General features: G+C 35.2%; 3 protein-coding genes and 1 long non-coding RNA gene across 9 annotated transcripts; 2 read left to right on the top strand and 2 right to left on the bottom strand.

Annotated features, from left to right (window-relative positions):
• Positions 1-262: 262 nt before the first annotated feature.
• LOC124446980 lies at positions 263-7,621 on the bottom strand. 5 transcript variants are annotated; one of them, XM_046997878.1, is made up of 3 exons: positions 7,479-7,621; positions 6,384-6,501; positions 263-1,756 (listed from the first exon to the last, which is right to left on the bottom strand). In XM_046997878.1, the coding sequence occupies exon 3, from the start codon at positions 1,721-1,723 to the stop codon at positions 377-379; it is 1,347 nt and encodes a 448-aa protein (XP_046853834.1). In that variant the 5' UTR covers positions 1,724-1,756; positions 6,384-6,501; positions 7,479-7,621; the 3' UTR covers positions 263-376. The 5 variants fall into 5 exon arrangements, with proteins under 5 accessions (XP_046853834.1, XP_046853837.1, XP_046853833.1 ...); XM_046997881.1 differs by lacking the exon at positions 6,384-6,501 and having other exon boundaries at positions 263-1,468; positions 1,566-1,756; XM_046997877.1 differs by having other exon boundaries at positions 7,484-7,621.
• LOC124446981 lies at positions 6,210-7,213 on the top strand. Its single transcript, XR_006948570.1, has 2 exons — positions 6,210-6,462; positions 6,617-7,213. It is a non-coding gene; the product is annotated as an uncharacterized LOC124446981 (long non-coding RNA).
• A 3,633-nt stretch (positions 7,622-11,254) lies between the features above and the next one.
• Positions 11,255-14,926, bottom strand: LOC124446730 (multifunctional protein ADE2-like). 2 transcript variants are annotated; one of them, XM_046997593.1, is made up of 2 exons: positions 14,770-14,926; positions 11,255-12,655 (listed from the first exon to the last, which is right to left on the bottom strand). In XM_046997593.1, exons 1-2 carry the CDS (start codon positions 14,789-14,791, stop codon positions 11,385-11,387), a joined length of 1,293 nt encoding a protein of 430 aa, XP_046853549.1. In that variant the 5' UTR covers positions 14,792-14,926; the 3' UTR covers positions 11,255-11,384. The 2 variants fall into 2 exon arrangements, with proteins under 2 accessions (XP_046853549.1, XP_046853550.1); XM_046997594.1 differs by having other exon boundaries at positions 11,255-12,652; positions 14,770-14,924.
• A 5,748-nt stretch (positions 14,927-20,674) lies between these two features.
• Positions 20,675-27,285, top strand: LOC124446602 (amidophosphoribosyltransferase-like). Its single transcript, XM_046997439.1, has 4 exons — positions 20,675-21,065; positions 22,289-22,644; positions 25,318-26,045; positions 26,524-27,285. Exons 1-4 carry the CDS (start codon positions 20,926-20,928, stop codon positions 26,782-26,784), a joined length of 1,485 nt encoding a protein of 494 aa, XP_046853395.1. The 5' UTR covers positions 20,675-20,925; the 3' UTR covers positions 26,785-27,285.
• Positions 27,286-27,403: the final 118 nt, after the last annotated feature.

Raw genomic sequence — 27,403 nt, 5'->3', positions numbered from 1 at the left:
TCTTAGAGGGCCGTCAAACGGATTAGAATTGCTAAAGCTTTTCCTTGCTTACTGAATGGATTCATTGCCAAATGTCCACAGGGTACAAAGACCTTTCACGTTTGCTTGTACTTCGCAACTTTAGTTCACAACTTCAGTACTCAAGTTCACAACTTCAGTACTCAAGTACACAACTTGTCAACTCAAGTTGACAAGTTCGTATCGAATATTCCATATTTGGAAATGTAGTTGGCAACATTAGAAAGTAACTTGGCAACCACCATTTGAAAAGTTAACTGAAATCGACAATAAGACTGATAAGGGACTGATAAGGATAAAGCTACAAACTGAAGCCCATTAACAGGAAGTCAGAAAGGTGAAAAATTAAAAACAGTCTTTACAAAGTAGCGTTGCAGCAGTTCAAATGGTTACGAACATTGACTTCTGTGCTCATTGAGTTCAGTCGAATTAAAAAGGACACACCACCAGCAAACAGTGAAATGAGCGACAAATTAAGCTGCAATGAATAACCGCGCGATACCAGGCCAGGCTTTCTTTTCTTCAAGAATCTTAAAAAGTTTTTCAATTCCTTGCCACGTGATGCAAACGTGTACTCAACTTTGGGTGTGTCATCGCATGTTTCCACAGAAGCCGAATCAAGAAGCAGTCTATTGCTTTGTGATACATGTTCCACGTTAGAAAAACCAGCAAATTCAACTGAATCGAGGCGCAAAGAACAATTAGCATCAATTAACCATGGGCAAACGTTATTTATTCGCTCTTCGAACTTTTTTTCCCGCCGCTTGATTAGTTCCCCAACGAATATTGGTGCGAGCCATATCGTCACGATGAAAATCAGATAACAAATGAACTGCGGAAGATATCTTGAACGCTGTTCGTCACTGCCTGATATGGCTTGAGCCAAGCTGTAACCGTATAGTGGTATGCCAAGAGCAACAACATTTTGCGTAATGAACCACCAAGACAATCTCTTCCACGATTGCTTCACTGGTTTTGCATAAACTTGTACGAAACACGAAACGGCATCGACTGAAGGCTGCGTCCATTTTAAAAAGATTTTCTCCAGGATTTTCAAACGAGCTGCAAAGCTAACATATAGAAGTGCCAGTGTCCAGAAAAGTGCAAGTCCTACTCCTACATCGTAGACAATTGCGACGATAACGAGGCCATAGACAACGTTATCAGTCCAGCCATGGAGAAAAGATAATTCTGCTGAAAATTTGTTAGCACCATGGTGCCAAGTTACACCTGTCACGATGTAGAGAGTCCACAACATAGTGGAAAAGAACAGCATCGACGCAACGACAAAAGCGTTAAAAATTCGAAGTTTGCGACACAAGACTTTCCTAATGCCAGCTAACGGTTGTAGCGGAGAAAGGACATTGTTTTCCAAATCTCTCGAGGCAAAGTAGCGGTTTGCAAGAATATGGCCAATCCACACTACGATTTCGTGCCCCATGTATAAAAACTGAATGTTGAGTAGGATGGATTTTTCAGATCCTTGTATGGCATTGCGAATGAAATTAAAAGCCAGCAAGAGATTTATTGTGATTGGATACACATACCTTTCTAGATAGCCCGCAGATAAAGGACGCCAAAGTGATAAGAAACGTAAAAAGAAACGGATGACTTGAAAGTCTTTTGAATTGAGCTCGAGTGTATCTTTATCATGGGACGCCACACCGCAAAGTTCTTCTCTTTGACATAGATTACTCATCATCATTCAAGTTTACAGCAACATGTGATTGTTTGCTACCTAATGTGAAAAACTGAAGTTAAAGAATGTATATCAACCAAGACGCATTGCGCGCTTTTGTTTATGTTAACATATAGGGTCTTTTTTGTTGAAATTTTACCACTTTTCAAGGTAGATTGACTATAGACGCGATTGACGCAATGCATCGATTGCAGTAAAGCCTAACAAACTTAACATTTCGATCATTTTTGCCGTTCGCAATAAAGCAATTAACAACTCGAGTGAGCAAGTCAAATAGCAGTCAAGTAAAACTACATAATAAGTTCATCATAAACTCATTTTTTCCATCTTAAGTGTAACGGTGATTGCTTTTGGTTTTTCGTTTTGGCTGATATCGACAAAAAGCATCTCTCATCCGTTATCAATTGTCTATAAATACTTCGAAGCAAGCAATAAAACCAAACCTTATTCAACAAATGTATGAAACACGTGTATACAATAGGATTTATGCCACCTGCAGTATAGAAACAAACAGTAGTCCCACTTTATAGAAATTTTTGTGTTAGCGCATAACTTATTACGCATGCGATTACCATGTACTGGTAGCCAGTAAATTGAATTTTCTGATCAGTATAGGGGCGTTTAGATGGCTTTCCGCAGCCAGTTATCTAATTAAATATATAGTACCAAATTGCGCAATGAAGTGAATTTATACTTTCAACTCAGACATCAGTACTAGTATGTCATATGCATGAATTGTAATAATAATAATAATAAGGACTTTAATTATAGAGGGGGACACGTAACAGCTGAAAAGCTGACAAACCTGTGGCCCTCTAACTAGATTATACAGAATTACAAAAACTGATAAATGAATAAATATATAAATAATTACAAAATACTTGATTTAAAATACATTGTATTAACTTGATTGTCTTTCAAAGCATTTTCTGACGTATACGAGAATAATAAATTGAGAATAACTTGTATTGACTTACATATATACTAGGATCTCAATGGGGCTTACCGACTAGCCCCAATGAGGCTTATAATTAACGACCTACCGAAAAGTCAAAAAAAATATAATTATTGCCGACATAAAAATTTTAGCGGTATTTGCTTCAATTGAAAACCTTGAAAGCATTCGAAAGACCTTATCATCATAAAGACCTTATTTTATATAACTTTTGACAATATTGTAGAGACTGCTCCCAGATGCTTTACAAACCTTGAAAACACCACTTGAAAGCACTAATCCTTATTGTAATCATCAATGGTCATTTTAGTTAGGTTTATCAACATATCTGAAAGATTCCGACAGAAATCTTACCTGACTATAATATCGACTTATGAAAACTCCCATCCACACCCTCATATACGGCCATGTGATTTGTTGTTTCATTTTAAAATAAAATTCTTAAAGAACTGTCTTTTCGAATATTATGTGCCGATTGCAAATAATGTTCAAAACGTGAAAGCGACTAGCGAGGGCTTTGTTTATTGCAAATGTCGCATATATGTTAATAAACAGTATGTCCTCAGCTCAAGTATCAAGTATGGCCGCGTGTTGAGTTAATTCGTTCTTACTTTGACGTTAAGTAAATTCACTGACATAATATTTTTAATTTATGACTCGAGAGAAAAATGATGTCATTCACTTTCAGCTTTTCATTTAATTCATCAACGGACTACGGTGACCAGAATAAACCAGAATAAACTATGTAATAAATATATAATTGCAATGGCAAATGCAATTTAAACTTTAAGTTTTGAATACATTTATAATTTTTTGGGGAAAATTTTTAGCGAGAACAGAAAGTCGTTTGGCCAACAGATCAATAGAGCTCATGCTAATTTCCTTCTATATTACACCAGGCATTGGCAATATCATTGTCAAGTGTACATTTGGGCCGTATTGTCTTGCTGTTCATATTTTTGTATAGGATTGTGGTTCAACAATTATGTGCCGATGACAGTTACCTTAAATAATTGTCTCGCAAACAGAAATCATGCAAGTGTTTCGTTGTCTTTATTGCATAAGTTCTGATTATTAGTTCTTATTGTGATATTATTAAAGTGCTTTTATGACGAAAACTTAACGTTAAAAAATCATCGATTTTAGCATTCAATAGTTTTAACACATATCAATTATTGCTTTCGTAAAATGTAAGCAAAAGTAATAAGATAACGGGGGAGTTATGAACATTTGAAATGTCTAATTTTCCTGTCCGCCATTAAAATCGGCCATTTTGAAAATATGCAATCAGCAAAGTCTGTGACGTCATAGTCTTGACACGGCAAGAAGCGCACATTGGAAAGTATACAAAATAATACATAAATAGAGCAAACAAATGTCAAATTCATCGAATTCTAGCTCGCTCTCAGAGTCTTCGATCGAGACAAACGCATCGGTTTCTTCATCGGATTTGTGACGGCAAATTCGAACGAATCTAATTCGGAAATTTTGCCATTTGTCGATAATATTGAACCGCTTGCTTCGCCCGATGAAATTGCTGAGTACGAACCTACAGTCGCAGAAGAACGGCGGGTTGAAGACATGCTGCAAGATCGTTTTGATGCCCGTGTTGATGTTACTTCATGGTAAGATGTCATTTTTAGAGTGTTACTTTGATCTGAATCGTCTGCCGTTAGCTATGATAACTTTATGGAAACATACAATTTGGCCAATATTAAAGGTGTGAATGTGGCCATTGTTCGTTGGATCTTGTTGTCAACCCTCAAGAGTGCCGATGCTGCATGGAAATAGAGCAATGCCGTGGTAAAATGTATCAGTACGAAATCGATGAAAGGAAATGCATTTTGGATCACCCTGGCTTTAACGAAGTTTGCCTGAGCGAATTTGTTTTTCAAATAGCAGCCTCGTTAGGTTTAAAGGCAGTTAGGTTTATATCTTCTTTGTTCATGCTGGATACAGACACTTCATTTTGTATTCCCTTTAAAACCTTAGTATAAATGTATATTATATATTCGAGTTTGCCTGGATATATTATTGCTTCTCTCAAATTGTGTAAATTTATCATCTGCAATATATGTAAGTATATAATAGTTGTAACTTGTGCTAACGCCGCTCTCTTGACGTTGTTGGTGTTGGTGATTTCTTCCAAATAGTAGGTACGGCACCAGGTTTAAGCCGTCTAGTCATACCACTCAATGGAATGAACGCTCAAAACAATCTTCGAGAAGTGATTCGAACAAATCATAAATCGAATTTCGCGCGAACTCGGATTAAAATTTGCGCGCTTCGTCTGAACAAATTTAACCCAAATTTATCTCAAAGACTCGTCATTTGGGCTTTTATGCTAAGAAATGCCTGTACTTCTATCAGTTTTATTACTGCAATCTTGCCCGACACAGCGTGTTGAAGGCATGTTAAAAAAATTGAGTTATACAACCTTTTAAATCTCTATTTGTATATAGTGTTATATTGCAAACAGCCGCGAGTTAAGACTATGACGTCCCAAGCACCTTCCTTCTTGAAAATTCAAATATGGCGCCTTTTAATGGCGGCTCTTAAAGTTCGAGTTTTATCGCTACGTAACTCGAGCAGCATTAAATATATTGCGATAAAATTTCGCCAGAACACATTTTTTTACATACACTTTTAATCTATGAAAAAAAACGAGAGGCAAAATTTTCGTCATAGTAGCACTTTAAGCAGAGCATCTTTTTGCTGCTAACTTTCAATCGCAATTCATTATGTTATTTTAGTTGAAGTCTGAGCCTAAAATCTAGATACGAAAATCAAGTCCACAATTGAGACTAAGGTCACATCATAGCTCGTGTCCAAGCTTGAGTCCGAGCTCTAGCTTAGCTAACTTTAGGTATCCTCATTTATACATATTGCATTTAAGAAACGGACGTTTCAATATCTTAGAACTTTGAATTAGGATGCAAAACTAATGGGGAATAAAAACACCATTGACACGAATAATATACACGAAGATTGCCGTGCTTTTTCGAATTGTTACTTTCAATAAACAAAACTTACGGCTTTCAAATTTCAATCACGGAAAGTTGGTTAGAATGTCAAGTGTATACAACAAACAGTTTCCTGTAGAAAAATTATTACTGGACTAAATTCGTTAAGCAAAAGTACAAAAAACTGTACAAATGTACGTGACAAATGGATAAGTGTAAAACAGAACAAATTAAATTTGGAAAGCTTCTATATTCGGTGATTATGACTGCACAATAAATGTCAAAGACACACGATAGTCGATGTGTTTGAATAAGGATATATCAACATATCTAGAGTCACGAAGCTCACACATAATTATAGATCAAGATACTTTACTCGTCACACAATAACTCACACCGGCAAAAACCTATGGTTAATTGTCCTAAAAGCATTCACGATAAACGCTTGTATTTTGTTAATCAATTTTAGCTAACAGCTTGAACCAATAGTTCTTTAAAGTACTATTGATCACCCACGCATTGAACGGGAGAGACATATTACACATTCCAGAACAGCGTATTTACTCACCAACACAACGCAAATGTAGCATTAATGCATTCTTGATTTTAGTTTTTGATGTTTACATACATCACACAAGAGCTTAAGCTTGCTTACAGCAAGTGATATACCAACACTTCGTATACTTGAAATGACTATTGGCAGGAAAGCAAGTGCCTTAAGTTGAGTAATGATTATAACATGTCTTCCCATTTATGGGATACAGAGCTCGTCTTCTCTACAAACTTGGAGCGGCAACAGGTTGTACGAATTCTCAGAACTTTTCAAGGTAATAAATCCTTTTTCTTTCCGAGAATGGGAAAATATTCTGAAAATTCTAGACAACTAAGACAAGCGTATGGGCAATTAAGAAATTGAAACCGAGACAATTACACGCATCGTACTCTAGTCTGAATATTTATATATGTAGCTATGATTCATAGGGTTTTCCACTAACTCCACCTAACTGCAACAAAGGCAATCTAGTACATTGCAATGCTTGCATCCAACTATCTGACGATGATGAGATCTGCATGATGCCGAACACAGAGACACAAATGTCGTATCCTGAGAGATGGCATCATTATGCACAATTTTCAGCTAAGTACTGGTATTTTGTACTGTAAAAGTAAAAATTAAACCCCTCAATTTATACTTTGGTAGAAGTCAATGTATCGCGTAAATATTTTACTCGAGGAAAAAGTAAAAGTATTGCTGTAAAGCTATAAATTTACGTAAGTAAAGGTATCTTGTTAAAGCTAATAAGTAGAAGTTTTTCAAAGCACCACAAAAGACGCTTCTCGCAGTTTTTCATAACAGATATCAATATATTTCGTATGTCATCTGTAGGACTGTTCAATATGGCGGCTTTCCGGCTTCAAATTCAATCAGCGATGCGCGATAGATGAATGTGAAAAAGTGTAAATTTAAATGTGAATTTAATCAAACGCAGAAAACGAATGAATTTATTTCGCTTTTGAATATTGTACGAAATACAAATATTACTGGAAACTTCCAATTCTAAATCGGGTGAAATATGATACGTGTCAAACTATAAACAGGAAATAAAACATACTTGCGATCTCTTGCAATGTACAACGCGTTTACTTTCAAACATTGTTTGCAATAGCCAATAAGCACAAACTCGACTTTTCAAGATGTGATTAGGAAAAAGGAAAAATAAACAGCACGGCCCTTTGGCTAAATATACAAGAGTCTAATGCCTTTATATATATAAGAATATCAAGTACTACGGATGTACAATTAGTCAGGCAGATAAGTGAAGAAAATTGAGTAAAAACTTACCATACCTAGGGGCAATTTCATTTTATGCTAGAATTGTAGTTAAACACCTTTAAAAACCATCTGAACAAGTGGGCGAGCAAAAATGTTCTTGAGAAGGCCGACTAATAACTTTTACTGACATCGTTTGGTTTGTTTTGAGAAGCCCTCTGACTTTTGAATAATTTTGATGGAAGAAGTGAGACTTGGTTATTTTAATCAGCGGCACTTCGCATACTTCATATAAACTACCTAAAAATTATATGTTCGCCTGGCATGTATTGTCTTGTCTGACAAATCATGTCTAGAAAACGAAAAATATATACCGTTTGAAGTTGATGTAAAAAGCAAAAAAAACTCTACATCAAATAAAACATTTATCGCATGCATTCTTCAGTGCAGTGAAAAGAGTCCACGTGAATCGATTATTAGGTTCAGTGACACGTCCAAAAATCTATCTACAAAGCTGCAAAGCAACGTGAGGATAAGAAAGTTATTGCAATAATCGATTCTTTTGGGGAAAGATCTTCCCTGGCCAGAGTACGAGTATCATCGAAAATGTTATAAAAAATATACTCACGGCAAGTTAAAAGTCAAACAATCAACAAAGAGCAAAAATGTGCAGGTGGAATTGTTGGCTATAGTACATCAGAAGGAACAGTTCAAAGATGGGTATTAACCAGTCATATTGCTGCAAAGTGTCAATCAACGATGGAGGAGTTCTTAGGAGGAGTTCTTAGCACTGGCTCTGTGACAAAAGATCTTGGAAGAAAGCGAATGCTGCACGACGAAAATTGCGTTTTTCGCTGTTATGATCTTTAAATGGAGTGGGGGACACCATTTAAAGAAAATACTTTCCTTGTACATCTGTGTTCTGGATTACAATGCAGCGATGATATTAAGAACGACATGATTAATGCGGAAGTAAAAGGGAAAGAAGCATTACGCAACTTCTTGGCGAAGCTTATTGAATCAAACGAGGAAGATCTGTTTGCACCAATTCAATAAATAATGTCAAAGACGTTTGCAGGGATGAAAATTAAAAAATCATGCGTCATTAATGATAAAAGCTTAACGTTAAAAGCGGATCGTGATTTATTTGCCAGATTATTAGTCATATGTGGTAGCGCGATGTTTCGTTGAGAGAAGTGCTCACCTATTCTCTTGGTCCTCTTCCTTGGTCTTTAGCCATTGCTGATGGAGGTTTTGTAAAAGCTGTTAAATCTAAGCTGCTGGACAGTGTTGAGAAAGATGTAGAAGATCCCATGGTAGATTCCCTTCTAGTTGATTGTGTAAGAGCACTGGCCTGCTGCTGGACAGTGTTGAGAAAGATGTATTCAGCAGCTGGCCTCTATAAGTTTAACAACATTTGGCGAAATGTTCGAATATGTCTTGAAACACATCACCTCTAATTCTGGTAAACTCATATATTTTGTCACCGACCAATATTTTGACGAATCTTTAAAAGGTAGTGAACGCAAACGACGTGAAAATTCAGAAAGCATTCGAATTCAGCTGTCAAGAAGGGACCAGAAACGACCCAAGCAATTCAAAAAGTACCTAAGTGATAGCAATAACAAAGTTGATCTTGTGAATTTTTTTCTACAAGATTGGTCGGACCCCGAGCGCTATTGCATTTTAAACGAGCAAATTACGTGACTTGTAGCTGGAAATCAGCATTATCATGTAATGATTTGTCCTCGACGCCAGAAGGCCGTGGATGCATGTTTGTGACTGGGAAGTTAGGAAGTCATTGGATGAGCCAGAAACCAACACCGGACTCTATACTCGAATTTTTAGCCTGTGGTTGCAAGAAGTCACGATGTCAAAACAATATGTGCATATGTATGACAAATGGACTTAAATGTACTGACATCTGCAATTGCAGTGCACGCACAAACTTCATACAAAACGAGGATGATGGACACGAAATTGACATATTTGGCAGTGATACAGATGACTAGTTAGATTTCCAATCTGATCCTGCTTGAAATATCGTTAGGTGAGCATTGGTACTTTGAACTTTTCAAATGGATTATTTTGAACACCATTTTGGAAACAATAGTTATGTCTTGCACTTTGATGCTTTTGAGGATGGATTATTTCCAACCATTTTCTGCCAAATCAATTTTAACATCTCATTGTAAAGATCATTTAATAACCCAAAGTGGTCCCGCAGTGCTTCTGTGGCCAGTGCGAGATGATTACTACGGGCTACCCCGCTGATTGTTGTATGTAGGACTGGTTTCCGTCATTGACACAAGACAATCGTTCGTCCGTGCTTCTTACAGTTAGCAGCTGATTCTGGGCTTCCGTTTGTAGGACAAGATGCCCAAAGTCTTCACTGCCGTCCTGGGGGTCATGCGTTTATGACGTTTGTTGTAATTTTGTATTTGTTTTCTTCCTTCTCAAAAGCAAGCGATAACATTAAGTATTTGCATTTTTGGTATTGCAGTGGTGTTTTTTAATTACAGGCTCTTCATTTTTCGACGCCAGTTTGCACAAAATTTACAGATCATCAAAATGCTAAACAAAACGGTGTCGGGAACAACATACAAGATATTTTTGCACTGCCGACATGTTAAAACATTATAACTACGTTATGAAGCACAAATTGAAGGCATAGTGGAATTGCCCCTCGATGCGGTAAGTTTTTTCCTTCTGCATGCCTGACTGAATACAAGTGTCTATATATGTCTAATTCATGCCATAAACCTGTTGATTTATCGGTTGTATGAACGACATCTCAGACTCTTCAGAAAACTATTTTGAAACACAGCATTAGAAAAAATGTTTTTCAGTGGAAAAAATCTTTAAAAGTCGCGAGAGATCTAAATGACGTCACTTCTTCATGCGGGTCTCGTGACATTCAAGCTAAGCTGCAGCCTCGAAAAAAGTAGAAAGAGTTAAACAAATACATGGGTCGTTTAACTAAAAAAACATTTTCAAATCGTGAACAAGTTTGACGTAAATAATATTAAATATGCAATGTTATTTGAACTATATTCATTAAATCTACTTCATTTACTAGCCATACACTCGACAGGTCGAGTGCGCTTGCGTACCTATTTTTTCAATGAGCTCTTTTGGCTTGAACGGTAAACGTCTCAGCTACCGAGTATTGTTTTTGTCAGTGGAGCTACTGCTCTACAAAATCACTTTATGCTGTTAACCTGACAAATCGACATAAATTGGGCAGGAAATGCGTAGCACGGACAGTAAGGCTTTTTTTTATGGACTCTCCTGTCGGGGCGACAGATAAGTAGGCATGCAGGTCTATCTGCGAGAGTGGGACCTCTCATGTGTGAATGGAGGCCAATTTGTGATGCACACGAACGTCCGCAAACGCTGCAGGGTTACGAGACAAGAGGGGCAGAGCGTTGCTTCCTTCGGGCCCTCTTCTCCTTGATGGCGGCTGCTCTACCGGCTTCGAAGTTCCGAACGTTCTGGGAGCATAGATGCCTCCACTGCAGTCTGTCTCCTTTGCTATATAAAAGTCTAGTCCGTTGCTATATAAAAGGCTCTCTAAACGGGCTAAGCTCCTCATCCTAACCATATGCTCCAGCATGGAGGAGCTAAAGTCTTTCAACAAAGTCAGGTGAAAAGGCAAAAGGCATAAATACCATGCATTCTTTAATGAAAAGCGTAGCGACTGCAACTTCATACAAAAATCTAGACAGGGCAATTGTGCCTTATCAACTAAACTATATATTTTATTCCATTTTTCCAAAACAAACATTGTAGTGCAACGAATAAATCGTTTGAAACAGAATATCAAAAACCACACGAATGAGAAAATATTGCAGTTATTCATGAATATCTAATTATCGAAGCGAAGCAAAGAAAAAAACCCAATTACATGTCACTTCAGTTGCCTAACCGATAATAAAACACACGAAAAATCCAATATAATACAAAAGAAAATACTAATTATTCCGTTTGAATAGCGACTTTTTTATCAGCATGAAGAAGATTAATACGATTGTTCAACTGCTTAACTCGAATCTTGCTCCAAACAATGTGATCAGTCATACCAAGTGCCTGAGCGGCAGCAAGAGCAGCACCTTCTGGGATGATTGCTGTTGGGCAGCCCAAACCCGAGGGCAGACGCATAGAAGACCAAACATCTTGGGGGCCCCAGTCAGCCTTGATGGGAGGACAGTTGATGACGGGATAGGCAGTATTGCCGGAGAAAACAGGACCCAGGCCATTGCTCCGACCAGCAACGGCAATAAAAACAGTGGGAATGTTATGCCCTTCGTAGTAATGAAGTATACCAAGAGCCGTCTCCGTTCCCTTATGTGCCGAGGTAACTCTAAGCTCAACGAAGACACCCACTTCTTTTAGACAAGCTTCAATCTTTCTACAATGATCTATGTCGGTTGGCGAACCCATTACGATGACTACTCGTCCTCGACGTTTCCCTGGTAACAGGTTACGACTTTGCTCTTGGACCCACTTGTAGTTTTTCTTTACGATTGCAAGCCCTTCGCCAGTGACCTCTTTCATCTCTCGGTAAACTTGTTTATCGCGCATGAGTCGCCGATCTCCAGATGGCCAGAGTCGCCAGGAATCATTATCAACGACGTCTGCGAGGAAGATTTCACCGGTGCGGGCATTCACGCCGAACTCAATTTTCATATCGACTAACGTACAGTCAACGGTAGCCCAAGCCTTTTCCAGGATTTCAAACACAACTACGGCTGTTGAAGTCATAAGCTCAACCTCTCTCTCACCAATGGTAACGCCACCAAGCTTTAATTGGGCTTCAATGATCTGTTCATGGGACCATTGTGGATCGTGGTTTGCATCATCTTTGAAAAACGTCTCCATTTTGGGAGGAGAGAAACGATAGCCTTCTTTCACGCCTGGGTTACGCTTCAAAAATGATCCGGTGGCCAGACGGCGATTCACGAATTCCAGGGGAATCATTTCGCATTTTACAGCCACAAACGAGGTTTCGTCGTGCCTTGAGATGAAATGAGTTTTCACGTTGCAGGCATTCAGCAGTTCGAATATCGTGCAAGTAGTATCATTGCTTATAGCGCTCTTTCCCTCGATTTCGTGCATTCGGGCTCCATCCCCAGCAGAGATTTTATCCTTGGATCTTATTAACACGTGGTCTCCATTCGGCGACTTCGGTAAGTTGTAGATGATTTTCGTCTTTCCCTCGTTTAGTTTCTCGCCAATCACAAGTGCTGCTAAAGTAAAAATTACAATAAATGTGGTGGTTTGAAACATTATTTTAATATCAGCTATTGGCACGCAATCCATATTAATACATGCAGAAAGTCAGTTATCTATTATCCTACAGGAATGTGAGATATAACAGCTATCATAGAGAAAAACATGATGAGGTTTGCTATAGTCTATAGTTACATGGTTACTGAGAATGAAGCATCACATGTCATAAATACCTGAAAAAAAGCTATGCGAGACTAGGAAGTTTTGGACAGTACAAGGACGTATATAATATATAAATGAAAACACGAGCTGCCATATAAGAGGAAACATTGCAATATAGCATGCTGTCAAATGGCTTGAAACAAGAGGATACAGTAGAAAGAAAGAAATGGAGGCAAATTATTCACTGTGGCAAATTGGCTGAAAACCCAGAAATTATGAGAGTAAAAGAAGTAAGCCAAGGGGAGAGAAATAATGCCATGTACACTGTAGAACATACGACAATCCTAAAAGTCCAACTGAGCACAACACACAACATTTAGATATTGGTTATGTTAAAATAAACAACATCAATCCAAAAGAAACTGCGACTACATACAACTGAAGAAAAATTTTATGAAACATGCCTAAACTACTTTTGCAAGCATTTACAATTCTTAATTGCATACTCTTTTTGTATAATAACTTTTTGAAATATTTAATCATTAATGACAATACATTTCAGTTTGTAAATTATTTGATTTCAAACCTCATTATTAAATACCTAAAACAGCCAGCATGATCAAATATCACTAACTCAGTAACAAGTCAATGTATTCGGAGGGGGGAATGTAAAAGGAGCAATAACCATTTCTCCTCTTCATGACTTTCAATATATTAATGGCAGAAAAATTTATTTGTTTTGATTCTTACACATGTTCTGACTTAGTGAGTTATAAAGCAGACGTAAATTTTAAATTCAAACTTTTTTTTATAAGACAAACCATCTACATCTCTCTCAGCCAAACCATAATTCACTTCACTACAATTTATCAAGATTTCAAGCATTCAAGTATTTTGTGAAAATATTTCCAAACAACAGTTAAACTGTGAGGGGGGTTGGTGGAAAAAATTTTTAATTTTTTAAGGTCATATGATAAATACGCTTAGTTTGACAATCACTTCCGATTTAACCATCACATTTTATCACAGAAATTGCAATACTTGCCTTTACCACAAGATTTTGTCTTGCAGTGTAAACTCCATTACATTACAAGTATTTCTATTCTTTTGCTGTGAGTGAGCACAAAAAATTTGTATAGAAGGATTAAGGGAGCACATTTAAAAAAACTAGGTGCCTCTATATAATCTGGGAGTAGGAGCAACTTTTGAAGTGTCTTTATTTGATTGAAAAATGTAAAAGTTTAGCCGGAAAAACTGCTTTTTCTCCATCAGTCTCTGGAACAACTTACATACATATTTCACAGGAAGGTAAGGGTGCCCCACCCTCACACCTCCTAAAGTGCACCCTAGAGAACTAAACATGCTGAATGCCTTTGCCACTGTGAAACTGCATATTATTTTCCCAAAATAAAAACTTGTCGCAAAGCATACTCAAACACCTTGGCTGCACTTCTTACACTTGCATTTCTGTCAGCATTTCATCCAATCACCAGTGTATTAAAAATATTGACTGTTGAAAGGTGGGAAAAACGATTAAGGAGTTTGCATAAATTTACGCTCTATGCAAGCATGATGTACAATAAATCCAATAAGACGGTGATAGTTACACTACGCGAAAACAATATTTCGCACAAACAATGTTTCCTTGCGGCATTGTTCAAACTTCAAGTACATCTTCAAGCATCGTAATCGAGGTGTCTTCGCATTATTCATTTTACTCTTAATTCTTTACCGATTATGTAAATAGAAATAACACCAAGTTATTTGGAAGCATAATTATTGTTAAAAAAGCTGGCATTATAATAAGTTGTTTCACTATAAATTCATTCACTGTGCAATTGTAACAGGCGGCCCACGTGCGAAAACACACTATCAGCAAATACAAAGTCGTACGGTTTCAAACAATAGAAATATACCATAATTACAACGATTAGGATAAATAAAGTCGATTCTTATTTGGTCCTCTTACCTTTCTCATCGGAGGTTGTCATTTTGTACAAGCAGAAACTCTCTAATCTCTATTGTCAGTATCGTGCTAAACAATTTGATAAGAGCAAAAATCTCAACACCTTTCAACGAGCTATGACCACGTGTAAGATTTTTCAACTACTACCGTGAAATTGGCACCACATTGGGCACAACATTCAACACAACATTCATCACAACATTCAACACCACATTCAACTAAAATTTATCATTCAAAATGATAAATCGAAAAATCGTCTTTAAAACACGTTTTCCATCAAATAAAATAGTAAAAAACAATTCTTAACTGTTTATTATTATTTTACTGTCCTTAACCATCACAAAAAATGTATAAAAGTCAAGAAATTGAAGAAAACACTAAGATTTATATTACAGTGTACTTTCCATTTCTCTTAATTAGCGTATAACTTAAAAACTACACGGTAGAATTTTTTTAAACTTGGCCAGAATATAGATAATTATATTGCCTAAAATATATCCAAAATCTGGAGAGTGCACAAAAATATAAATGATAGAAAAACATCTACAAAGTCGGATGACACGAATACGCGTAATATAATATTATATAATTAACTTCCTATATCCAGGTATCTTTGCAAACAAAGGCCTATAAATAAAAAACTACACGGTAGAATTTTTTTAAACTTGGCCATACTGTTGATATGTTTATTCTCTATAATATATCCAAAATCTGGAGAGTGCACAAAAATAATTTGTAGAAAATCATCGGCAAAGTCGGATGACACGAATACGCGTAATGTAATATTATATAATTAACTTCCCATATCCAGGTAACTTTGCAAACAAAGGCCTATAAATAAAAAACTACACGGTAGAATTTTTTTAAACTTGGCCATACTGTTGATATGTTTATTCTCAAAAATATATCCAAAATCTGGAGAGTGCACAAAAATATAAAAGGAATAGTATTCCTTGAGAATAAACCGTGAAGTTGGCACCACATTCGACAAACAGCTCTATAGCTAAAAAACTACACGGTAGAATTTTTTTAAACTCAAGTATATTATAGAATTTTATATTGTCTAAAATATATCCAAAATTTGGAAAGTGCACAAAAATATAAATGATAGAAAAACATCGGCAAAGTTGGATGACTCAAATGCGCGTAATATAATCTTGCATAAATAAGTTAAGAATTCCGGTTCTTTAACAAACAAACACCTATAAATAAAAAACTACACGGTAGAATTTTTTTAAACTTGGCCATACTGTTGATATGTTTATTCTCTATAATATATCCAAAATCTGGAGAGTGCACAAAAAAATAATTTGTAGAAAATCATCGGCAAAGTCGGATGACACGAATACGCGTAATATAATATTTAATAATTAACTTCCTATATCCAGGTATCTTTGCAAACAAAGGCCTATAAATAAAAAACTACACTTTAGAATTTTTTTAAATTTGGCCATACTGTTGATATGTTTATTCTCTATAATATATCCAAAATCTGGAGAGTGCACAAAAAAAAAATTTGTAGAAAATCATCGGCAAAGTCGGATGACACGAATACGCGTAATGTAATATTATATAATTAGATTCCCATATCCAGGTAACTTTGCAAACAAAGGCCTATAAATAAAAAACTACACGGTAGAATTTTTTTAAACTTGGCCATACTGTTGATATGTTTATTCTCTAAAATATATCCAAAATCTGGAGAGTGCACAAAAAAATAAGTTGTAGAAAATCATCGGCAAAGTCGGATGACACGAATACGCGTAATATAATATTTAATAATTAACTTCCTATATCAAGGTATCTTTGCAAACAAAGGCCTATATAAAAAAACTACACGGTAGAATTTTTAAACTTGGCCATATTGTATATTTTTATTGTCTATAACATATCCAAAATCTGGAGAGTGCACAAAAATATAAAAGGAATAGTATTCCTTGAGAATAAACCGTGAAGTTGGCACCACATTCGACAAACAGCTCTATAGCTAAAAAACTACACGGTAGAATTTTTTTAAACTCAAGTATATTATAGAATTTTATATTGTCTAAAATATATCCAAAATTTGGAAAGTGCACAAAAATATAAATGATAGAAAAACATCGGCAAAGTTGGATGACTCAAATGCGCGTAATATGATCTTGCATAAATAAGTTAAGAATTCCGGTTCTTTAACAAACAAAGCCTTATAAATAAAAAACTACACGGTAGAATTTTTTCAAACTTGGCTATATTGTAGATATTTTTATTGTCTATAACATATCCAAAATCTGGAGTGCACAAAAATAAGTTGTAGAAAATCATCGGCAAAGTTGGATGACACGAATACGCGTAATATAATATTTAATAATTAACTTCCTATATCAAGGTATCTTTGCAAACAAAGGCCTGTAAATAAAAAACTACACGGTAGAATTTTTTAAACTTGGCCATATTACAGATATTTTATTGTCTATAACATATCCAAAATCTGGAGAGTGCACAAAAATATAAAAGGAATAGTATTCCTTGAGAATAAACCGTGAAGTTGGCACCACATTCGACAAACAGCTCTATAGCTAAAAAACTACACGGTAGAATTTTTTTAAACTCAAGTATATTATAGAATTTTATATTGTCTAAAATATATCCAAAATTTGGAAAGTGCACAAAAATATAAATGATAGAAAAACATCGGCAAAGTTGGATGACTCAAATGCGCGTAATATGATCTTGCATAAATAAGTTAAGAATTCCGGTTCTTTAACAAACAAAGCCTTATAAATAAAAAACTACACGGTAGAATTTTTTCAAACTTGGCTATATTGTAGATATTTTTATTGTCTATAACATATCCAAAATCTGGAGAGTGCACAAAAAAATAAGTTGTAGAAAATCATCGGCAAAGTTGGATGACACGAATACGCGTAATATAATATTTAATAATTAACTTCCTATATCCAGGTATCTTTGCAAACAAAGGCCTGTAAATAAAAAACTACACGGTAGAATTTTTTTAAACTTGGCCATATTGTAGATATTTTTATTGTCTATAACATATCCAAAATCTGGAGAGTGCACAAAATATAAAAGGAATAGTATTCCTTGAGAATAAACCGTGAAATTGGCACCACATTCGACAAACATCTATAGCTAAAAACTACGGTAGAATTTTAAACAAGTATATTATAGAATTTTATATTGTCTAAAATATATCAAAAATTTGGAAAGTCACACAAAATATAAATGATAGAAAACATCGGCAAAGTTGGATGACTCAAATGCGCGTAATATAATCTTATAAATAAGTTAAAAATTCCGGTTCTTTAACAACAAACACTATAAATAAAATATCTACAAATTTCCAAGTTTAAAATTCTGCACGTCACAACAAAGCAAAATAAAAAAAGAACTGGATATACAAGTTAAGATTATATTATATTACGCGTATTCGTGTCATCCAACTTTGCCGATGATTTTCTACAACTTATTTTTGTGCAAGCCAGATTTTGATATGATGACAATAAAAATATTTAAAGCCAAGTTTAAAAAATTTGTGTATGTTATTTATAGGTTTATTCTTAAAGAACCTTTTAACTTAGATTTTGGAATGTTAATAAAATATCTACAGTCATATTTTTGATGTTTGTTTACCATATATTTTATTTACAATTTTGATTTTGTACAAGCTAAATATATTAAATATTATATTACGCGTAGTTCGTGTATCATTTATATAGCACTGTTTTGGAATGTATTCTATAACTTCTACCGTGTAGTTTTTAGCTAAGAGAATAACTTCACTTTATATTTTATATGCACTCTCCAGATTTTGATATGTTATAGACAATAAAAATATCCAATTGAAGTGTGTAACAGGCCTTTGTTTGCAAAGATACCTGATATAGGAAGTTAATTATTAAATATTATATTACGCGTATTCGTGTCATCCAACTTTGCCGATGATTTCTACAACTTATTTTTTTGTGCACTCTCCAGATTTTGGATATGTTATAGACAATAAAAATATCTACAATATGGCCAAGTTTAAAAAAATTCTACCGTGTAGTTTTTTATTTATAGGTGTTTGTTTGTTAAAGAACCGGAATTCTTAACTTATTTATGCAAGATTATATTACGCGCATTTGAGTCATCCAACTTTGCCGATGTTTTTCTATCATTTATATTTTTGTGCACTTTCCAAATTTTGGATATATTTTAGACAATATAAAATTCTATAATATACTTGAGTTTAAAAAAATTCTACCGTGTAGTTTTTTAGCTATAGAGCTGTTTGTCGAATGTGGTGCCAACTTCACGGTTTATTCTCAAGGAATACTATTCCTTTTATATTTTTGTGCACTCTCCAGATTTTGGATATGTTATAGACAATAAAAATATCTGTAATATGGCCAAGTTTAAAAAAATTCTACCGTGTAGTTTTTTATTTATAGGCCTTTGTTTGCAAAGATACCTTGATATAGGAAGTTAATTATTAAATATTATATTACGCGTATTCGTGTCATCCGACTTTGCCGATGATTTTCTACAACTTATTTTGTGCACTCTCCAGATTTTGGATATATTTTAGAGAATAAACATATCAACAGTATGGCCAAGTTTAAAAAAATTCTACCGTGTAGTTTTTTATTTATAGGCCTTTGTTTGCAAAGTTACCTGGATATGGGAATCTAATTATATAATATTACATTACGCGTATTCGTGTCATCCGACTTTGCCGATGATTTTCTACAAATTATTTTTTTGTGCACTCTCCAGATTTTGGATATATTATAGAGAATAAACATATCAACAGTATGGCCAAATTTAAAAAAATTCTACCGTGTAGTTTTTTATTTATAGGCCTTTGTTTGCAAAGATACCTGGATATAGGAAGTTAATTATTAAATATTATATTACGCGTATTCGTGTCATCCGACTTTGCCGATGATTTTCTACAAATTATTTTTTTGTGCACTCTCCAGATTTTGGATATATTATAGAGAATAAACATATCAACAGTATGGCCAAGTTTAAAAAAATTCTACCGTGTAGTTTTTTATTTATAGGCCTTTGTTTGCAAAGATACCTGGATATAGGAAGTTAATTATATAATATTATATTACGCGTATTCGTGTCATCCGACTTTGTAGATGTTTTTCTATCATTTATATTTTTGTGCACTCTCCAGATTTTGGATATATTTTAGGCAATATAATTATCTATATTCTGGCCAAGTTTAAAAAAATTCTACCGTGTAGTTTTTAAGTTATACGCTAATTAAGAGAAATGGAAAGTACACTGTAATATAAATCTTAGTGTTTTCTTCAATTTCTTGACTTTTATACATTTTTTGTGATGGTTAAGGACAGTAAAATAATAATAAACAGTTAAGAATTGTTTTTTACTATTTTATTTGATGGAAAACGTGTTTTAAAGACGATTTTTCGATTTATCATTTTGAATGATAAATTTTAGTTGAATGTGGTGTTGAATGTTGTGATGAATGTTGTGTTGAATGTTGTGTCCAATGTGGTGCCAATTTCACGGTAGTTTTTCAACTGGCGTGCAATCAAAGAGTGTAATGCAAAATCAATATGACGCGTGCTCTGATTGGTTGAGACCAGAGTTTGGATATTGGAATTTGGATCAGGCCATCCAAATCAACGATCAATGTAAACTTGTCGTTGCAAACTTAATTAGACATGATTTGTTGTTATTATATAAATGATAACTTAACGGTCTTGAAGTGCTAGGACTATCACATCCTATATCCTCTAAAGTCTAAACACTCGGGAATGTTGCAGTTTGCTCGAAACTCGATCGTTTCCGTGTTTCGCGCGCTTTATGTACCTCTCGTTTTATTTCCGCGTGTTTGGATCAGGCAATCCAAACCAATTCAAAGCTGCAACCAAAAGGAAGTCGAACCAATCAAAAGGTAAGAATGAAGTTCGCGTCTATCACTTAGCCAATCAAAGCGACCGAGGGTGGAATTGTCGACGACCATGTGTACTGAAACCAAACATTGTTTTCGATAATAAAAATTGGCAATTTGGCACCAATGGATATCGATTCAATTCCTTCTGAAATTGACACGTAAAGTTTACTTAATTGGAGTGATTTCTGCTCTGCTTACTGGTACTTAAGTAATTCTTCTATGCATATTTTACGTTTTTGAGTATGGATATGCACGAAGAAAATTCGTATGCTCTTCAAGACTCGTGTGGTGTGTTCGGGTGTATAGCAGCTGAAAATGTCGATTTGACTGATTTCGGTCTTGCTAACAACATTTTCCTCGGCCTTCTTGGAATTCAACATAGGTAAGTGAATAGATAGCCATTCTCCTCATTTTGCAGCACTCTGTTCATCGAGGGTTTCCTGCTTTTTGGATTGGTTTAATGGATTGTGTATGTACATGGACAAATGGTGTGATCACTGGTCAGTTGTTGGTGAGAGCAATGCTGACAAGTCAATAGTTATTAATTATTTACTATCATGATCAATGTTCCACTATCAAACAAATTTTTAACAGGAAGTATTCTTAATAACACTTATACTTAGTTGGTTTGACACATACATTGGACACACAGGTGAAAATTGCATTTTTATTGGTCAATACAAAATGTTTACATTCTCATTGAATCATGAGAAGGAAAAAAAGTGCAATGAAATGGTTCAAAGAGTAATATGTTTGAATAGTGTTTGTCCAAATATTATCTTGCCTTTTATTTTGTCGTATCAAACAGAAACAACATTACCAGTTTTCTTCGTAGCCTGCAAAGTTTGGGGATAATTCAATATTCATAGTCCAGTAATTCATATTCCAGATGTTTGGGACAGTATGCAAACATCTGTGATAATTGTGACAACCCAAATTTTACATAAAGCATTTAGGCTCTAAGATACAAGAATAGAACCAAGACTAAGTTAATTTACACTTGTTAAATTTATAATACCAAGTTGATTTCTTTGCAGAAAAACATTATAACAGTAATTACCTACGTTGTAAAAGTGTTTTTTAATGAAAAATACAATACTCTATTATATCTATAAAACAAAATAAAACAGATTCCGAAAACAGACATCTCGTTTTCTTGATATTCAAGATGATACAAGAGTTTTACACAACAGATTGTGTAATATTTCATCTTTGTTCAAAAGACATCATCAGACTAATAGTTTACAAAGCAGGCTGTGAAACTTTTACATTGGTAAACCAAACTACATACATGCTATTTCCTTCCTCAAATTTTTGTGGTTTACCACCATTACTCAACATATTTGCATAGAAAGAGCAAATGAATAGGATGACTCTGCAACTGATGAACACAATTCTCTGCCAAAAGTCAATGTGAAAAAGAAACAGAAGTGTTTTCTCCTCTCTGGAAGGTTGTGCTTGTCCAATTTAATGATAGATTGGATAGAATGAAATAGAGTGTCTGATTTGTCAATTTCACAAATGCTCATGAGAAATACATGTGCTATCCATGTTTTTGTAATGTGCATTTACCTTAGTGTCAATTGGATCATTTTCTCGATTTAGAGGACAGGAGAGTGCTGGTATTGTGACAGGTGATGGAGATTTAATTTACCAACACAAGGGTATGGGTCTTGTTTCCAATGTGTTCAAAGAAGAAGACATAAAGTCTATGAAGGGGTTCATGGGTATTGGTCACAATCGCTACTCAACTATGGGCTCATCAAAGCTAGTAAACTGTCAACCATTTGTCGTAGATACTGCCCAAAATTGGATTGCAGTTGCCCATAATGGGGAACTTGTCAATGCAGATTCATTGCGACAGAAAGTTCTTGCAAGTAATGTTGGTTTGTCAACAAAATCAGATAGTGAGCTGATAACACAGCTTCTGTCACGACGTCCGCCATGTGGTGAACCTGAAGGTGATTACATGTAAGCTTGGTGTTAGTTAGTAGGTGGACTTATATATTTTTTGGGTAAACCAGTGATATCTATTTTCAAACCATGTGTCAAAACAAGGATGGATTTTATAGAAGATTTTATTGGAGAAGTGGAAAGGGGTGTACCCCTTGTATTGCCTAGAGTAGGTACAGGAAGAGTGCCTATTTTCCTGTAAAATGCTACTATGCTAAAGGGCAATTGTCTTGTTACATGTGTCACACTGTAATTTTGTTGCTATTTTTGAGTCCAAGTATTGTATTTGTGTTTTGGGGTAACTTCTTTTCTTTTTGAGAACTCATGTGCAGTTACAATTTTTCACTCTTTTCACAGAGATAAAAGGGTAAATGTACTGCATTATATGTGACCAACAAAAATTGAAGTTTGCTAAGTCTTTTTAACAGATATTACAGTACACTCTTACAGTGTGCGAATTAACGGTGTGCAATGTACAATTTGCACATCGTTTTAGCTAAAATGAAAACAATTGCACATCACTTTTTCAAACGACATGCAAAAAACGTCTTTATTGATTACTACCACATAAATTGAAGTAAGTTTTCAAGCTTAGTCTTTACTGATCTTTACTTTATAAACGAGTCCATGTTGGCACAATGTCATCAAATTTAAAGACGTTGTCACTGAGACTGAGAAGTCTGTCAACAGTCTACATACCTGGTGCTTACATGCTTATGACAATAGGGGTGTAATACATTATTAATGTCAATTTTTGCATTTGCGTTGTTTTGTAAACCGTTACGTACTGTTTGTGGCATCATAGCTATTTTGAGTATTTTCAGTAAAATCGGGAAACATTTTGATTTTGATTCTTAAAACAAGACAAAAAATTTTAATAAGCCAAATTTGAAGAATAAACCAAGGGAATTTTTATTTTAAATTAGCCTAACGTGAGTAAAAGAAGCCAAATTTGGCTCAAAATATTAAGTAAAACTGGCAACCTTGATCAGCCATACTTTTTGCTTTTACATATTGCTTGTAATATGACATAAATATGATGTTTTTTATCGTAAGTAAACATCAAGGATGTTACTGTTAATAATCAGAAAGCAAAGGTATATTCGGTTATTCTCTTTTCAGTTTTGTCTTTCTTGCCATTTTCGTCGAAAGGTTGTAGCTACCAGCAAAGTTAATACAGTAAAAAAATAATTAAAGTCTTTCATATGTTTCAATTCGAGTGCATCATTAATACAGTGAAAAAAATAGATGGAAAAATCAAATGCTGACTCGTTTGATTACTAGGATGATGGTCAAGTGGTGAATTTATTGCGCTGTAAAGTTTGCACAAAAAAAGAGGAGAGAATAACATGCGAAAAAAATTTCTCTCGTACATTTTATACTGGGTCAGCGGTTGTAACGAAAAACACTGTCGTAAATCATATGAATTTGTTCACCTTTAAGAATATTAATTTAGCAATTAGCGCTATATAATAATTAACGTAATATCGATTTGATTATGCCTCTAAAGAAACACTTTTGTCAAAAAAAATTGCACATCGTGTTTTCTGAACTAATTCGCACACTGCACTCTTACATAGAACTTTGATGAGGTAAATAATGAAAAATACTTGGAATATTACATTCAATATTCCTGATTTAAACTGAATTAGACATATAAATATGTAGATATAAAATAATGCATCGTACAAGTACTTTCAAAATGTTTTCATGCCGGCTATTTTTCAAAAGAATCCCCAAAAAAGAAAATAGAAAATAAATACTGTAAATTACTAAATGTGATTGGTTTTTAATGGTGTGCACTTTCAAAAATAGCACCACCATAATAAAAAGCTGATAGGATTTAACAAGAACAACCTGACATACTACGGCCACAAGTAGCCCCAAAATTCTAATCTAAACTAGAGTAACTCTTTTTACAAAAATCGTTTCATCAGAATGTATAAGATTAGAAATTGTCATCCATCTTTCGATTGAAAATATGGTGCATTTTCGTTTGGTTTGATCCCAAATAAGTTACCATATTTCATAAAAATTATGTATTTACATGATTTAACAATAATGGATTGTTTATGCCCTTTCAGTTGTAGATACGTGAAACAGTACAAGAGTTATTATGTCTAAGTTGATATTGGTACTTATTCAGAATATAGTACATGGTATTGATGATCCTTTTTCACTGTCATGGTTGCACATCAGGGGTGTGGAGAGTGGGACACCCTCCCTGGTTTTGTGAAATATGTATAAAAATTTGGTCCATAAACTGATAGAATAAAAAAAAAGTCGGTCTCGTCATAGGTGGCACAGAAACCTGCTTAGGTTTTTTTATGCAATCGATTTATTTAAATTGTAAATATTGGAAAGGAAATACAATTTAAGTGAATTTTTCAATATCCTTCATTACTTAAATACGCAAAAGCATCAATTTTTAGCAATACTGGCGCAACAAACCCATTATACTAAACCAAGTTGCTATAGCATGTAATTATTGTTTAGAAAGAATTAAACTTTATGTAAAGTCAATGTTTCTGGTCAATATACGTATGAGTTTTCGAACAGTTATTTCTACAGCATGTAACTGGCAGGTTTTTTAGCTTGTTAAATTTACTGTCTTAAAACATTTTACCACCGGCTGTAATGCACTACGTGCTTGCTTATGTAGTATAAGGTTATTTTCTTAGGTGCAAATTGGCGAGCAAGGATCAAGATGTTAATGAACGATACTCAATGTTCGTATGCTTTGGCAATCTTGACGAAAGATGGTATATTCGGTGTGCGCGATCCATATGGTAACAGACCTCTTTGCGTGGGAAAAATTCTTCGGTCGATCGAGCATGGTGCTATGGAGTGTGTTGGCTGGGTCCTCTCCTCTGAATCATGCTCATTCCCGTCTATGGGAGCTGAGAAAATGTACGACGTAGAGCCAGGTGAAATTGTTCATTTGACGCGAAAGGGTGTATCGCATCTGGAAATCGTTCAACCTTTGCGTGCTGAGGACCCAAGTGCGTTTTGTATTTTTGAATATGTGTACTTTGCACGTGCCGACACATTCTTCGAGGGCCAGATGGTGTATAACGTGCGCGAAGAGTGCGGTCGACAATTAGCTGTGGAGGCCAGAGCCGACGCGGACTTAGTGAGCACGGTGCCGGAGTCAGCGACCCCTGCAGCTATGGGCTACGCACAAACGTCTGGCATACCGTATGTGGAAGTACTCACGAGAAACCGCTATGTCGGTAGGACATTTATTCAACCAAGCACAAGGCTCAGGAAGCTGGGCGTGGGTAGGAAGTTTGGTCCGCTAACAGCAAATTTTGTCGGTAAACGGATCGTGCTTGTCGACGACTCAATTGTTCGTGGTAATACGATATCTCCAATTATTAAGGTGTTGCGTGAAGCTGGAGCAGCTGAGGTAATGATTTGTAAGTTTTTTGGTGTACAAAGGCTATCAACGGATCTTGTATTTCGTCCGACATGTTTTGAAACACCACACAAGCCCATTACTGGGCCACTAGACCAGCCATACTGTTTTCCCTTTTATAATTCTGATTTACTGCAAGCAATGGTTAGAATTGCAGCAACTATTGGTAACGATTTGGAACTTTTCAACTCGATAAGAAAAGAATGTCTATTTGCTCTTACCAAATCACATCTTATGAAGTATTTCCGGAACTTGTTATCTTCCTCATAAATGACTTGCCTTGTTTACGTTTTGCTGGCAGGCAGATTACTCCCAAGAGAGGTTGACCATTATCGCTAGTGTTGTTCAAAAGCAGTCCACCAAATCTGCCTGTCAGCAAAACATAAACAAGGCAGGTTATCCATAAGAGTGTCGGAGTTGAGTTCTGTGGTATTGATTTTAGTGTATTCGTGTGAGTTTTTCCTTCAAGGTTCATGTTCGCGTTGCATCTCCTCCTGTCAAGTTTCCGTGTTACATGGGCATCAATATTCCAACCAAAGAAGAGCTCATTGCGAATTTCTTATCTCCAGATGAACTTGCAAAGCATGTCGGGGCAGACAGCCTTGCTTATTTATCCATCGAAGGGCTGCACAGCGCTGTACGCAAGGGAATTCGCTCGAACAACAACAAGCAATATGGGCATTGTACAGCATGTTTGTCGGGAAAATACCCTGTCGAGCTAGAATGGTAGTCTTAGGCATGTGTATGTTTTAATGTCTTTGTCCGTGGTAATGGTATTTATTTTGTGAGATTTTTTTAGTGTGTTTGTTCATTTGTTTGAATCAGTCGCAGTTTTAGAATAATATTCCAAATTTCACATGAACATTTTTGGGATGCTCTATAGCTGTTCTTAATTCAATGAAATGCTAGTCTGCATTAACCTGAGGTATATGACATAGCCGTATCACAAACAATCTTAATGATCAGTTTACGCAAATGTTTGTTGCTATGTATACTTATAAAACGTTTCACTCTGATAAAAGTTCTAGACAGATATAATAAGGTTCTTAAAATTGGTCTGTAGCAGACGTCTGTATCAAACTTAAATCTTGCGTATAACACTACTGCAACATTTTTATCCGTCAATATGTTGTCTTAGCATCTTCTTTGTTTGCATGTTCTATAAATTATTTTCGATTATTGTGTTTTTTTTCATCATTTGTTGTATGAACATGTTTATGTGATTGATCAAGATTGATGCGATTCTATTCGTGTTGCATGTTCACACTATCATGAAGACTAAACTAATCCGATTCGAGACCACCTTTCGAAGTGGCCCAAATTAGTTCGGATTCGTTTTCGCATCACTT

Source organism: Xenia sp. Carnegie-2017, unplaced genomic scaffold (assembly GCF_021976095.1).
Source record: "Xenia sp. Carnegie-2017 unplaced genomic scaffold, XeniaSp_v1 HiC_scaffold_22, whole genome shotgun sequence".
NCBI classification, from domain to species: domain Eukaryota; kingdom Metazoa; phylum Cnidaria; class Anthozoa; order Malacalcyonacea; family Xeniidae; genus Xenia; species Xenia sp. Carnegie-2017.
The sequence above is the reverse complement of the archived record's forward strand: the minus strand, read 5'-3'. Positions and strand labels throughout refer to the sequence as shown.